Source organism: Lissotriton helveticus, chromosome 5_1, assembly GCF_964261635.1.
Source record: "Lissotriton helveticus chromosome 5_1, aLisHel1.1, whole genome shotgun sequence".
Classification (NCBI taxonomy): Eukaryota; Metazoa; Chordata; class Amphibia; order Caudata; family Salamandridae; genus Lissotriton; species Lissotriton helveticus.
The window spans coordinates 358,321,903-358,338,319 of NC_136065.1; the positions used below are offsets into that span (position 1 = coordinate 358,321,903).

At 43.8% G+C, this 16,417-nt stretch overlaps 1 protein-coding gene across 2 annotated transcripts in view; it reads left to right on the forward strand.

Moving 5' to 3' along the window:
- Window positions 1-16,417, forward strand: part of PRDM16 (PR/SET domain 16) — a 1,067,934-nt gene that overhangs the window by 603,383 nt on the left and 448,134 nt on the right. For both annotated transcript variants that reach the window (XM_078642479.1, XM_078642478.1), the window contains exon 3: window positions 11,324-11,374. In XM_078642479.1, coding sequence (XP_078498605.1) covers window positions 11,324-11,374 — 51 coding nt within the window. The remainder of the gene's footprint in view (window positions 1-11,323; window positions 11,375-16,417) is intronic.

Genomic DNA, 16,417 nt, shown 5'->3' on the forward strand with positions numbered 1-16,417 from the left:
TCAGGCCCAATGTGCTTCCTATGACATGGAATGCAACATTAAGCCGAGGTACGCGGTTTGGAGGCGCACTTCCAGTCAGCCAAGGCCCGTGCAGGTTAGAACGGTGGGACGGTGGAGCCAGGTGGAAGGGGATTTCGACAGACGATGACAAGGGCAAAATAATTAAGTATTTAATTTTCACTGTACATCGTCTGTCGAAATCCCCCCGCCCCCACTTCCCCCCGGCCCCACTACTCTTACCTGCAAGGGCCGTGGCGGCTTCCAGTGCACCTTCTTTTACTAAACATGACAACCTTGACCACAATGGGTTGTAGAGGAACTGTGGAAGTGTAGCTCCCCACAAAACATTTTTCCGCATTCCTATCTGTAAAATTGCATCAACTTATAGGTGAAGGTACAAGGTTGGTTTTAGCTGCCACTTCTCTACAGAACTAAGCCTTTTCTTTGTAAAGTAAACTTTAGAAGCGCTGTACAAACGTTTGCCTTCTCCTGCATGGATGGTGGTATCACCGTGCTCATCGAAATCCCTACCACTTGCCAGTACCCATGATACTCCTTACTGCTTCCCATCGTACTAAATTTCAAAACATCTACATCCCCACACACAAAAACACATTTATTTCTATGGAGGCCTGAAACATCTTCAAGAACTGAACAGCGGCCATCTCAGGAGGCCACTACACCTCCTCCCAAGTCTAAGAGCATCTCTTCCGATCTAAGATTGATTTTTAATAAGTTCCATTAACTACGTACCCAGACATACTGGGGGACATAAAGTCACATCTTAAAAAGTTTGGCTACCTTTTGAAATGGCTTTGTTTATTTAACAGCAAAAAGCCGGTCTATTAGAAGATTTTTGGAAGCCATGCCGGTGAGGAAAGAGACCTCAGAGCTGTATCCTCAAAGGCTATTCCCACAAAGGAGGCTTTTCAAAATCAGGGCTTTAGTGCAATGGGCTATTAAAAAAATAATCAGATTGTGCATGCTTCCTTTCTGAAGTTTTTTCTGGCAAAACACACTTGGAGTCAAGGAACACCAATTTGTTTACTCACCCACAGAGGTTGCATTCTTCAAACCATTCCTTTGGAGCTAATGTACTGGATACACGCCAACGTTTTTATAATCAAGGTGTACCTCTCTTATTTATTCAATTTGTTTTCTTGTGTTCTCCAATGTTCTGCTAAGTCCCCATCCCAGGGGGTAGACATTGCTAGGTCAAATAGCTTTATTTGCCTTATGCCCGCCCAAAGAAAACATGGCACATTCCAAAATCAGTATACTGCTATAAATTCTAGGGGATCTTCAGCCACAGTCCTGTAGTGCAGACAGGTCCTAAAGTGACTCCACTGACCAAGAGAGAATGCAGAATGCTTTTCCAATTAATCTAATGCGGAGTCACTGTAATTATGAGATTCTGCGGTTGCTGCATTTTCCACTGAATTAAAAATGTGCCATTTTTGCCACATAATCCACCATCTGCTGTATTAGTTGCAAATTTTAACAAAAAAAATTGTTCCTAGCTCAAGCACATCAAAAATTACTAAAAACGTGGTGATGCGTGTTGCTGCATAGTGGAATACCATCTGTAAAATTTCACTGGTCATCTTTCAGTAGCATATTCCTGTCTTTGGGTGATAAACTGGTACTAAAGAAGTGAAACCTTTAACCAGACTGTGTTAAAATGATTAAAAATTACAAAATGATGTTGGGATACTCAAAATGTGTCGCATTTCTGCACATAATTTGCCTTTTCCTGCCACATAATTTAGTCAACCCTGCCACATAATTTGACCTTCCCCACTCACATTGTTCCAGTGACGTGATCTAATGTCTTATCTCTCTTGCCACTAGAGAGCTGACCTGTGAAAGCAAACTTGGTCGCACCCACACCCGCATGGAGGCTTAGAACATAAAAAATCATACACCCATGTCCTAAACAACCCACCCCAGCTTGGTACTGCATAATGCATACAATTAAGCCAAGGGCAAGCCCATGTAACACAAATGTTCCGACAACAGCAGCAAAGGCATGCTTAGATGTGTTTTAGTCGAATCCTGGGTTGTTCCCGGTTCAACTTCAGATTTCAATTTGTTTCCCGTAGAAAAATGTTTGCAGCACGTAGCCTGGCCGTCAAGGGGTTAAATAAGTCAGCTTCAAAGTAAGCACATAGCCCAGCCTCGCAGTGAAAAGAAGACTGATTATTCGCTGATACAGGCGAGAGCATCAAGGGTTGCAGTGTTTAAAGTCCCAGGACATCAGATAGTGCAGGAGATACCTAATAAAAAACAAATATTTAATTATAACTGTACAGCGCTATCAGCAGGCCATGGAAAAAGCCACACAGCTTTCCATTGTCTAATGAAAATCTGTGAGAACAGGAGGTTATTAAAAGGCATCTAAGTGACGGGAAGACAAATAGGTGGAAAGCGCGAAAGGGGACGGTGTGTGGGTCTAGCTTGAAGGAACACGTAGGGAATTACCCTCGTGACTGTGGTTTCACACGACAAGGTGTAAAGGTAGAGTTAGTCTATCAGGCTCTCATTGATATGTGACTGACTGCCTTAGCACTCAGAGACGTTTTAAGGCATGGGTACTCTAAAACATTTTCCCGGGCCCGGGGACCTCATAGTACAGCCAGGGGGCCGCATGTGAAGGTCAGGAGGGCCGCATGCGGCCCCCGGGCCGTACTTTGAGTATCAGTGTTTTAAGGCATGGGCAAAGTGCCCCCCCCGACCCCATAGAGCCATCTCAGTCATTGCCCTGATGACCTTGAATAATTCTTAACGCCTTAACCGCGGCGGCAATTCCGCCGTGGGACGTTCCATTGAATGGGCGGGGCCCGCGTCGGCCAACGGACGTGCGCGGCACTACCGAGGCTCACTTAAAGGGTTAACAGCTTGTTTTTTAAGTACCATTGTCCTTTAATGTGTTTTTAACGTGGATGATGTATTGGAGTCTATTACACACATTTTACAGAGAAATGTTTTTCAGCACCATGTGACAGACAGCCATAAAAATTGTGTCTTTTAGAGCAAAACAGAACCTCACATATGAGCAATGGCAGGGGGTCACAAAGATTATTAACAATAATGTTAGTGAGCTGCTGCTGAATTATAATACGGAAAACACTATCCCTGAATATTAGATGTAAATGCATTTAGAATTTGGACCAACGTGCCTGTGCCATGTCAGTGACCTGGCCAAAGGGGACATGATAAAGCTTAAATTCGATCATAAATTCAAAGCTGGCATGTACAGGGGCCCCCAAATAAGTTTGTCCCAGGGCCCCCTAAATCCTTAAAATGTTCCTGGTTCTCATGCAAAATGCGATTAACAGTTCCCCTGGCCTTCTGGCCTACAGAGGCACACTAGTGGCTCTACAATTCCCTCAAATATCCCTTTGGCCAGTCTGTTCTGGACATTAGCCACATTGAAAAGAGTAGGCCTACCTTTAACTACCCTGCAAACCACAAAGAAACAGATCGAGAAGGAGGTAATACAAATGATGGGCGAAGGTGCAAATCGAAGCCTCATTAGCGGTGGACTTTAAGAATCCGATAAGGCTCCCATAAAGAATGCACTAGACCACAAGATTACAACCCTGTTACCAGCCGCACAGAGCTTGGCAGAAGGAATGGCGACATTTTCTAATCAGTGCCCTCCTCTGTTTGTCTTGGCAGAAAGTCTTAAGTCCTCAGCGTATCAGAGCTCTCACAAATGCAGTCGTCGAGATGCTTCTGTGTGTCTGCACCGCGGCAGTGTTATAGTAAATCTTGATAAAGAAAGATGGCTGCCACTGTTCAGATAGTTTGCCAGTCCTTTCACGGAACCTCCTTTAATGGGGGCTCAGGGAGTGCCCGGCAGTTGTAGTGGGAATTCAGGTAGACCCTGACTAGATGCCAATGCTTAGCGCGGAGACACTCCCTTCAGAGTAACCAGGCGCTCTATAAATTGTAAATTCAATTCATTCATCTCTAGTTGTTCCAGTGAAGCTGCTTTAATGGGAGCTCAATGAGTACCCCAGCCATTCCAATGAAGCTCCTTTATTTGGAGCTCATATATTACCCCCGCTGCTTGAAGAAGCTTTTTCAATGGGAAGTCAGATGGTTCCCGATCTGTTCCACTGAAGCTCCTTCAATGGAAGCTCAGGTAAGACTCAGCAGTTATGATGAAGCTCTTATAATGGGTGCTCAGTTTGTACCCCAGATACTCCAATGAAACTCCTTTTTGGGAGCTCAGAAAGTTCCGTAGCCTTTCCTTTTACCCCCTTCAGTGGGAACTCAGGTAATATCCAGATTTGCATTTGCAAATGAAACTCATTCGGTGGGAGCTCTGGTAGGGCCTTTGCTGATCCTATGAAGCTCCTTCAATGGGAGCCCAGTTGGTAACTCAGCTGTTCCAATAAAGCTCCTTCAATGGGAACTCAGGTAGTATCTATCTGTTCCACTGAAGACCCCTTCAGTGGGAACTCAAGTAGTACTCTAGACATTCCAATGAGGCTCCATTAATGGGAGATCAGATAGTGCCCCAGCTGTGTCAATAAAGCCCCTTCATTGGAAGTGCAGACTAGATCTTTAAATGGGAGCTCAGGTAAAAACCAGCCATTCCAATCCAACTCCTTGAGTGGGAGATCTAGTAATAGCCCCAGCTGTTTCAATGGAGGTCCTTCAGAGGTGGACCGTGGACCACCATTCTGATGGCGCTCTTTCAGTGGGAGGTCAGATAGCTCTTGAGTCATTCCAATAAAGCTCCCTCTAAGGAAGCTTAGGGAGAATCCCATCCATTCCAAACAAGCTCTTTCAATGGCGGCTCGGAAAGTCCCAGCCTTTCCAGTGCCGCAGGGGGAACTCAGGTAGTACCCAGCTGTCCCAATCAATTTTCAGTAGGAATTCTGATGGTAGCACAGCTGTTCCGGAGAAACTCCTTGAAAGAGAGTTAGCAACCACCTTTTCCAATGAAACTCCTTCAGTGGGAGAGCAGGCAGTACCTCTACAATTACAGTGAAGCTCCATCAAAATGAAATCAGGTAGTTACAAGCCGCAGCAAAGAAATTATTTTGATGGCAGTGTAGGCAGTACCCCAGTCGTTCCAGTGATGCGCCTTCAGCGGGAGCTCTGGTAATAACCAGATGTTCTAATGAAGCGCCTTCAATTGGAAGTCATAAGAACCTCAGCTGTTCGAAAGGATCTCCTTCAATGAGAGTTCGTTTTGTACCCAGGCTGTTCCAAAGAACCTATTCCAATTGGAGCTCAAATAGTGTCTTAGCCTTGCGAAGAAGCTCTTTCAAAAGAAGGACAGGTAGTAAACAGCTGTTTATAATGAAACTCATCTAATGAGAGCATCGGTAGTACCCCAGCCATTCCAATGAAGCTCCTTCATAGGGAGCTCATGTGGGAACCCAGCCATTCCGTTGAAACGCCACCAATGGGAACTCAAGACGTTCCCCAGCTGTTTCAATGAAGTTGGAGCTCAATCTGTGATCATAAAAAAAATAATCAAAATACATTTTCTAAGTGGCCAAGGTAGGGGTTCCCTCGTGCCTTGTGAAGGACCCAGAGGAACCACACTGTGGTAAAAAATTTTAAACGTGTTTCTTTGGGGGAGGTTCCGTGGATCCAAGGGTTCACTGCGAAACCCAGCTTGACGACCCATGGTGTCACTCTGGATCCATGGATCCAGAGTGATCCGGAGGAACACTCAGGGGTGTTGCGGTGGGTGTTGGAGAGGATTCAACTATCCACAGAACCCACAAGAGGTAAAAAAGGGGTTTGACCACATGCAGAGGGTTGGGGGCAGGACCTGGCAGCACGGCAAGCCTTGCACCCAATCCCACACTGCATATGGTCAATGGCCATTTGCAATGGGGGCTGCCCACAGGGAATTGGCAATAGGACATGGCTGCAGATCAGGCCTTGTGGCCAACCCTACACTGCACAAGGCCAGAGGCCATACATGTGGCCAACCCCATGTGGCACACGGCTGAAGGTCATGCATGCCGGGGGGTTGGCTTTATGTTTGACAATGAAATATTACTTTATGTTAAATTAGAAATTCCCTGAATAAAACCAAAGGTTAACATATAGTTAGCAATTGTAAGTATATACGACTTTACATTAAACAACCTTGGTAATTCACAGAAAAAAACATAGATTAAATAGATGTTATAGTTTGGTGAAAATGTCGGTTAAAACATGCCATTTTAATTAACAAAACCACTGAAATTCACCAGTCATTGTTACCTCAAGAACTATAAATAGTGCCCTAAAGTAGCTATAACTAATATGTGTGTGTTTCTGTGTGTGTGTATAGATAGATAGATAGATAGATAGATAGATAGATAGATAGATAGACAGATGAATGTGCACACACATTCATTTTCTGTAGCAAAAACCTGGCCTAAGGTCATTAGAGAGCTTTCCAACAGAACCCGAATTTACTAACTACACAACACATTTTTCCCCTTTTTAAGCACAAGGAGGTTAAGGGCCTTATTACGAGTTTGGTGGTCCATAGTCAACCTTCCTGGCAGTGGCAATCCGATGGTGGTGAGCTCTCCGTCGTATTACGAGTTGGGCAGATTGGCTGTGCGAAAACCGCGGCTGACTAAAGGCACTGCCAGCATACCCCCGACCATCGGGATCACAGTCGGGGGAAGGAAGCCTCCATATTACGAGTTGACTTCCCAAGGAGGCAACAGCAGTGGTCAGACCACCGCCAAAAGGTCAGTAAAAACAAAGGATTTTTGGGGGGATGCTCACCCCTTTCCAATTCTTCCCAGCAGATTTCATTGTGGATCCCTTTCTACAGGTCCCCCTACACAGGAGCATCTTCACCCCCATTGATATGACCCAGTCTTCAGCAAAATACAGGTTAGTGCTTTGGTACCATGTACCCATTACCGAGATTGCCCACATTTGGGTGGTACGCCGGCAATGGGTAGGTGGTATGTTTCCTCATATATTATGCAAATGTGTGCATTCGACACATCTGCAGTCGGAAGGTTCACATAGGCATTAATATGTATGGAAATACGTTGACCACCGACGCAAGACCACTGCAGACACACCGCTGGCCCCTCGGGAAACTTGTAATACTGCAGTCAGAATGCCACAAATGCAGCGGTCACGGACGAGGTACTTTGGCCGTTGGACCGCCAAACTCGTAATAAGTCCCTTAGTGATTTCTCCGTTGTCATAGGATATGCTGAGTCGAGGCCAGAATTAAAACCTGGTGCGCTATCTTCCAAAGTCGGTAGTTCTAGTCACTAGGCAACACATAAGATATTGAAGGAAAGTTCACTTGTATGGTGCAGGGAGGAGTTCTTCTTGAAATATCCCCTTAGGGGTTTATCCTTCTGAAGTCGATACATGCAGCACCAGTTTTAATTTGATAATAATTATTGTGCTCATTAAAGTGCTTTGAGAGCTACAACAGGGTATAAAGCACTATATAACTAAAGACAATGATGCAGTGTTCTAAACCTGTGAAGGTATTTTGCAAGCACAGATCAAATTCAATGGTCTCCTTTTGATATTAGTAAGCTCGTATGTGACTTATGCCACGTACATCCCTGAGGCTAGCCCCACCTGGGGAGGCATCTGAAGATCTTGATCGCAGGAAACACCTGCATGAGACAGCAGTATGTGAATGCCGTGTATTTCTAAGAGAAGAATAGTGAGGGAAAACGTATCATTAATCACAGCTCTATTTGGCAAATGTCAGAAGGTTCAGGTGAAGAGTGCAGCTTTGCACAACGAAGCAAACAGACAGGCACACCAAAGGAGGTTCTGTTTACCAAAACGAGCTTCGGGATTAGAGATGATAGCAGCAGGCGGCTCACCTGGAGCGGCAGCACGTTCTCTCTTGTACGCAGCACCCGCCATTTTGAAAAGAGGCAATAGGCTTCCCGGCTCAGAAGCTTTCCCTTTAATTGCACGAATGAATGGTACTGTGCATGTGCTTGTACGAATCCTATACATTCAGTAGGATCTATGTAACCGCCTTATCTTGCTGATACCCAGCAGCAGGGCACAAGTCCTAAAAAAAGAAGTGGGGGGACGCTGTCACCGGATGTGATGTCACGACAGGAAGTGACGTCATGAAAGGTGGCTCCGATCTCGTCCCAGAGAGGCCAAAAATGGGAAGTCCAGCTGTTTGCCAGGGGGGACGGCGTCCACTCTGTAAAATAAGTGGGGGGACCCCGTCCACCCGCGTGGTACCCCGACTCAAGCCCTGCCCAGCAGATGACTTAGCAATGAGCTAGCACTAATCTTTGCCTGGGAATGATGCATCACACATGAGTATCATGCAATGTGCTAGCAGCCTTCAATGATGGCATTCCTTGTTGAAGATACCACCGTGAGGACGCTATAATGTTCACGAGAGTTAGGGATCGAGATAGCAGGGATCGATGACATCTCACTAATCGATTACTGGGACCCATTTCCCATTTGCATACCCATTGAGAAGAATTTAAAGCTTCTCGGGCAAAGATGTTCTTCTTGACACTCAGTCTCAGCAATGTGACCCATCGGTCGAAGTGTATTTAAAAAAAAAAAAAAGAATGGGAACATGTTATCCTGCGAGCAATGGGGACGGGGTCAGTAAGTGTGTGGGCGGGGGTCAAAGGTGTGGCTGAAAAATATATATATATATTCTTCAACTATTTTGCTGTTCTTATACCTCCAAGCAACTGCATATAAAATGCTGCACACCTTAAATGAAAGATAAATGCAAGTTAAACAAATCAGTTGGAAATCCACTTCTGCACACAGTATAAGGCTGGCAAAAAATCCGCAAAAAGATTTAGATTTACATTTTTTTAAAGTGCTTCCAAAATCACGATTTTAGTAATGTGCAGGCTGTGCCCAGCACAAACATGTTTATAATTTGCATTAATTACCTCTCAAAAATTATAAATCTTTGTTATCATTTAATCAACCGTATTAGACAATTGCTAAGGAAATGGCCTACATGCGTCGTTGCTTGTTGACACAATCTTGATAGACACGGTCATGGGAAATTTGTTGAGTGGTTGTAGTGATACATGTTTCTATAAATGCTGTTTCTCATCTGTACTATTGGCTAAGTTCTCTATAATGTTTCTCGAGCAATTATGACTCCTATTTTTTCATGTTTCACCACAGCCAGTGTGGTGGGAGTGGGAAGTGACTAAACAAATATGAAACATAATCTATAAGAATAGGTAAAGGGCGTCTACTATTCACTATGAGAACATTTAAGTATCTATATAATCTGCAGGCTTGAATATGAAATATTCAGAAGAAGGTAGAAATGGAGTTGCAGGTTTGGTATTTAAATTATCATATTTTTCTCTTGAGTGCTGTAAGACCTCATTCAGAAAACGAAGTGCATGAAAATGCTATAATACAATGCAAGACAGTATTGCACACTATAGTGATTTTACTCTACCAGGCACCACAGTAAAAACCTATTCTAATTAAGTTTGGAAATATTCTTTGCATTCAAAACAAGAGACCAAACAGGAATACAGCCAAAAGATATGCGCAAGACAAAAAATATACTGAGATTTAAGGGAGAGGTGGTAATGCATCAAATATAATGTGAACAGGAAGATCTGAATGAACTGCAAAATTAATATTTACAAAAGGTGGAAGGAGAACCATCCGTCTTACCTGTCATGTGATTTGCAACTAACTTTGACCTTGTAGGGATAGTAAGTGCTAACTGGGGCTTGGCGGCTGACTAAGAGGTTACACCATGCAGAGAATAAAACAGATATGTTCCTTAAAACAAAGTGACCTCCAGCTCGGCAAAGTAAACACACCTGGAACCAATGACGTACGATACTTATGTGGGTTGAAAAGCTTTTGATACCCTAATTCCAATGAAGTGAAAGACCTTAGTTCTGAGCAAGACAAAAATTGTGTGTGATGTATTGTAAAACGAAGTTAATCATCCAGGGAGGAAACAAATGTAGGACAAATAATGTCAATCACTGGTTTTCGATTGCTTTATCTGATTGAGCTAATCATTTTTGCAGTGTTTGCAACACTGTGGAATGTAGTTTTTTCAGATAGGTGTAGGATATGGTTGAAGGTGTTCAAGTAAATTGATAGTTTTTTTGGGCAAAGATAACCCTCAGTTTCATTCGCCCGTATTGTTGACAGAGGTAGAATATTTGTGTATGATTTTGAAAATAAAATCAGGTAACACAAGAGGTCCAATTAATACAATACAATAATAAAAATTGTTATAATCACAGTTTTCAGAAAAAATAATAAGGTTGCGAATTTCAGTGTGGCTACCACCTACAGGGAGTGGTGGGGCGGGCCAATGGGAGGTGGGTGCCAATGAACAACATTCCCGACATGCATTACATTATTATAACTTTAAAATGGTAACGTGATGCATGTTGGCGATTTGGTGCACATTAAATATGCATTAAATACATTTAAGACATTAAAAAAAAAAGAACACCCACCTACCTTGTGGCAAATCCGCTGTCCCGTCTGGTGTTCTTCACTCCTCCAACAAAGGCCCCAGACAACTCCTCTGACCAATCCTGGTGCTGCTCTCATCAGCAGCATGAGGATTGGATGGAACAGGCTCTCTCGGCGTTCCAAACAGCACTAGAGGCCTTTGCTCGATTTTAACCCAGCTGTCCAAGACAGCTAGGTTAAGAGGTTTAAAGTGCGCATGTCTGGCTGGCCGTCGCAAGACGACCGGCCAAAGGGACATGGGGAATGGATTGATCAGAATTGCCTAAAACTGAACTCCAGAACTGAGGTGATTCTGTTCAGTCAATGCAATGAAACTTCTCATTGTGGAGATTCTGCCCCGAGTGAAGAGGTTCCCCCACAACTGCAGGGGTTCTGGCACGAGTGCATAGGCCCTTTGTGAACCAGGCCCTATGGGTCTGATTGAATCTTATCAAGAGAGTAAACCAATTAAGGTTCATCCTAGAAGCACTGGTCACTTTCCATAAACTTCTCTGCATGCTTCTTTTATTGTTAGTAAGCAACTGTAAAAAATCAAAAAATCGCACATCTATTGTAAATTCTTACACTGACGCAGGATAGGTCAGTAAACACTATATTAATTATGATCATTCTAAATGTGTTCACATCTCAGATTACTTTTTAGACAGGTAGATGAAAATATATTTAAAGTTAGGGCCGGTAGTAGGAAATTGCATTCATTAAAATATAGCTAACGGCCATAAACATCTCTGTTCCTACTCTGATAGAACAACATCCAGGCAGAAAAAGATTACCTTTAAAATACTTATTTTTTTGGTGTTATAAATTTAAAAAACAAAAATCTCTTTGTCTATTTTAGCAAGAACACGGTGACTCTGATGTAACGTCGCAAGAAGACTGCATACGAAAGGTAGGAACAGATCTGATTGTTTCAATGTATTTTGGTAAGAGACGCTACAAAGTGCAGAAAAGTTACTCCACATAACTGGTCGATGGAGCTAGATGGTAGACTTTATTTTGAGCCAATGTGTTCTTCCAGAAGTATAGGGACTGTAGGCATTCTTAAAGCAATTCATGTGGCATTATACCAGGCGACTGTTAGTTAAATGCCCTCTCCCTAATTATTGTTCTAAACCACACTTAAGGGCCAATTACAAGGAAATGGTCTTTGACCGCTGACGTAGCCCTAGAAAGAAGGGCTATAATGGATCCCCCTACCTACAGTAGAATGTTCAAGGTTTTACGGGTGAACCAGACAGACACACATTGGAATATTGAAGGGAAAGGCCTATTCCAGCCATTAAGGGCCTGCTGCTACCCCACAGTCCTCAAAGGAGATTCCAATATACTAGTACCAACGTGCCAAACGTTACCTATGTGCTAGAACTGCTGTACAGGGAACTGTGCAACTGGATATACAGGGGAACTGTGCATTAAGTATTCAGACTGGTAGTCACTTTTCAAGCATCATAGCTAACGAGAAGCGTATTTAAGGTGTCCACGTCTACACGATAGATGCACACTCTTAATATCACAATCACACAGTAACCAGCATATAAATTAGTTCAAAGTTGAAATGGTGTGTGAGTGCACTACAGTGACTCAGGACACAGAACTGAAGACTTCATCTTCAGCACAGTTACACTAAACCTATTTCTACCACTGATCTGAGCATTGCCTCTGCACTGTGTGCATTTACCTGAACATGTTTGTGTCACGCATCTAACATTGAAGGTGAATCGTTTGTGTTCTGTAACTGAGAATTATTTGGGCACGAGGCTGACACCCTGCCCAATACATATTAACCTGTGAATGTATTCCCCATAGCCTTTGATATAAGATGTGCAGGGATGTATGCATTTATTACCAAAACCCTAAGTAATGCGTCTGGTGTCCTTATTGTTGGGACAACAGCGTCCCTCTCAATGCGTTTGCTTGGCTCACACTTCCGAATCTTGTTCCATCAGCATCTTATTATTCTCTTGAACTTGCAGTTTTTGATTTTAAATGTTTAAGCAACTTCTTATTTAAATTTCACCGCTATTTGTGTATAATTTGCTCAATTACTATTAGTTGAAAATACATTGAACTAATTTGATTTGTTGGTTATTTGTGGGGTGAATTTCGCCCAGCTCCAGCAATTGTGATTTGATGGGGGGGCCAGCTTCTTATCAATTCAAGCAACTTGGAGCGACTCACACCGTGTTTGGTTTAGGGCGGGATTTGTAGGAGGGATGTCCAGAATCTATGTTTAAACCTGGACAAAAAAATTATACCCAATATTATTGCTATCACATTAAGGGCCCGATTTAGCACTTGGAAGGAGCCCTGTCTGTTCACCTGTCCACCGGGGGCTGATTATATAGAGTACTCATTGGCACAATGGCTATGTGTAGCCTGTTTTCTGTGCCCTCGTGACACTAGTGCTGCTCCATCTGTAACATAGATGGCAGTGGTGCACATAAATTCCAGTGCTATCTTAAGGGAGCTTTACCTCATTTCCATATGGGTATGGGGCCATGCAAATGAGGGAAACACTTGGCCTTTGCACCCATGCCAACTTAAGGACTTGGGGACAGAGGCAAAGAGGACATCAAGATGAGCACTGACTTTCTGCCACAAAGAGGTAGCTCACAGTAAGTGCCATGTCCCTAGTGCACCCTCTGAAATGGGAGTAAAGGGGTTCCATGGACACCCGCACAAATCCCCCTGCAAGCAGGTTCCATCACTTACTGTTCCGCTGCCTGCAGAAGGATCTCTGCCCACCCTTTGAAGTGCAGCTTGGGTGCTTCCTTCACTATGAAGGCAGAGCGCCTACTTCAAAGACCCACTCAATCTTTCACTAACGTGCTACCCCGAATCATGAGCGAGCTTCTGGGTTCCCTGAGGACAGCGGGTCATCTGTAACAGGTTGCACTGACCATTTTTGCACCTGGTGCACTCTATCAAAGGTGCACCGTGGCTCAAACAGTGACAGTCCACCCCACATAAAATACAGGCTCTGGACAGGAGAGGCCATGGCCTCCACTCCCCTGGTGGAGAGCTATCTGCTAGAGTTGGACATCTCCGCCTACCCGACTGGCATCTCTAAAATCTTTGGAGCCCTGTTTGATGCATCCGTTCAGCAAACTTTTTTTATTTTTCAAATATAAGCTAACTCCCAAGGCAGTTATTGAAACCGAATAATTCAAAGCCCCGATTGACAGAGAGATTTCCACCTGTGCCTGGCGGTCTTTGAGCAATGTCGCTGCATGGCACCACCATACTTAGCATGTCTTGCTTGACAGGTCCCAGGCAGAGTCATCTAGTGATAGGTGGGGCAACCACCACTATGACCTACTGGCAAGTGGCGTAACGATAGCCCTCGCGGTGTGGGGATAAACTCCAGGGAGGCCCCCTCTGGGTGGCAGGCTTGGATACACTCCCTGTAACAAGTGGAAGAGGGGTGGCGCAGCGGCCAGGGCGACTGACTCTGGATCCCAGGGTCTCACGGTTCGATCCCCGTGACAGGTGACAGATCAGCCCAGCACCATGTGATTCTGGGCAATAGCTTGCTTAATCTTCCCGAGGCCCCCAGCGCCTTGACACCTTTGGGTAATTGTTCATGCTTTACAAATACTAGACAAAGAAAGGACTTGCAGTAGGGCCTCCTCAAAGTTTCATTACGCCACTGCTACCGGCTGAGTGATAGGTCGCCAGACCAAAGATTTCGATGGGCACAACAAGCTGAGGCTCCTCTGACTGAAACCTAGTGGCTCCCGAAGCATTAAATAGTGCAGGGGATCGACGGGTTTGCCGAGGAGGAGAATTGGCTAATTTATGGCAGTGCACCTACTCCACCAAACTCTAAAAGACTCCTGTGTCTTCAGTCAAGCCAGTTATGCACATAATCAATCATTTGCATCTGTATTACTGATTGAGAAGAATTACCATAATTAAGCACACAACACGTGACGGTGGGTGACGTGAAGTATTTTTGTGGATGGCTTTATAAAGTTCTTTTTGAAAGTAGAATGCAGTTTATTTTCATAAGCATCATTTTTAGTTTCTCTTTGTAATAAACTCTGAACCATCTTTTCGGCCTTGCGTTCTCTGTGCATGGCGTGAGCTTTGGCACCTCTTCTAAAGGTGTGCAGTCACTGTGCAACATGCAGTCAGTCAGTGGTGTAACATTAGCCCCCGCAGTTCTGCGATGCAAGGGGAGGGGCTCGAGCTCCAGGGGGCTCCCTCCAGCAGAATGCTCAGGAGGCGGGCCCCTGGCTTGAGAGCTCCTGACTATTTCAGAGATGGGCTTCCGTATACTTTGCTGGGGGGACCTTCAAGTTTCGTTACACCACTGCATTCAGTCTGCCATAGAATCAGTGCTTTAAATGGGCCGGTACTGTCCGGTACAGATTACCAGCACTTTTTTATTTTGAGAGGGAGAGTATCGGCACTTCTCAACAGAAATGCAATACTTTTAATTGGAGAGTACCGGCACTTCTCAAAAACAAGCAGGTACTCTTGTACAGAGTACCTGCACTTCTGTTTTTCCATTTCAAGCACTGCATAGAATCACTCCAACACGCCTGTCCCCTCTTTTGAGCACAGCAGCCCAGCTCATAAGATAGCACAGTGGATTAAATGTAAAGATATCTCTGAGATAACAGAAAGCCACTGTTCCAAATACCAACAGACTCTATGGCCTGCATTTCACATGGCGGTAGACCACATCTAACCGGTGCTGGTAGTTGAAGCATCTCTTCTCCTACGCCCCAACCTCTATTCTCCCCACGTCCCCAAGGAGTTTGTAGGGGGCAGCGGAAATCGGGCACAGATCAGATTTGATTTGCACAATCATCCCTTCTATCTGCAACTTTGCATGCAGCTGCGAATCTGCAGACGCGTGAGTGCTAATTGGTCTGATTAAGCTGTATGCTAATTATATTGAATAAACCGCATGCTAATTATATTAAATAAACGCCATTCTAATTATTTTAAATATACCACACGCTAATTGTTTTGAGTAAATGGCATGCTAATTATTTGTGACTGGAATCAGATTGATATAGTGGTAAGCGTAAAAATAATTCTCATCAGTTCGAGACATCTTGCACAGCAGCAAATCGTTTCAGATTAATATGACCCTTGAACTCCAAGGTAACACATTTCTGCTCGACCATGTGCTTGCAGAAGGGGCTGCAGTGAGGAGTTATATGGGTCAATTTCAAAGGTAACAACCTTATCTCAGAGGAAGCTTTTATGTCCTCATCAAACGTTATGGCCGAGAAAATAAGCTTCCTTTCTTATTGATATGAACGCATTCATGTATATTCTGATCCTGATTTTCCCTTTGTACAAATTGTGTGATTCTTGGCAAGTCATTAAATCTCACAATGGAAGTGCAGTTAGATATCGATATAGGAAAATATTAAGAGCAGTTGCCTCGCTAGTATTAGTTGTTGTAGGTGGGGTATCAGTGTATACTTACTTTACAATATTAGCCTGAAACCGTACATATTTTAGGTCTGAGTTTCTGCAAAACGTTATAGTACGCTCTAAAATGCAAGGATTTGTGAATTTCAAATTATATTAAAAGACTATAAATCGATCACAACATCACAAATTCTAATGTATCTTTTGTCTTGGAGAATCTATTGTTTAGTAGGTACTTTGAATTGCTGTGATTTTTGGCATGAGATGAAATTTGGGGTTTCAGATATTAAAAAAGCACAGAGTGTGCTGACTTGTGAATTCAAAGTGCAAAACCAAGTGAAAAGTTGGTGGAAGGAAAAAAGTGAATCATGTATCACCTGTATATCCCATCTACTACCACATGGCATGACCAAAAGAATAGTAACAGTTAAAGCAACTGGAACCCACGACAGAAGTAACCCCGAAAAGACACTGGACACAACAGGTCTCTTGACACTAAGGCCCAATTCAGCATTTAAAGGGGCCATCCAATGTTATT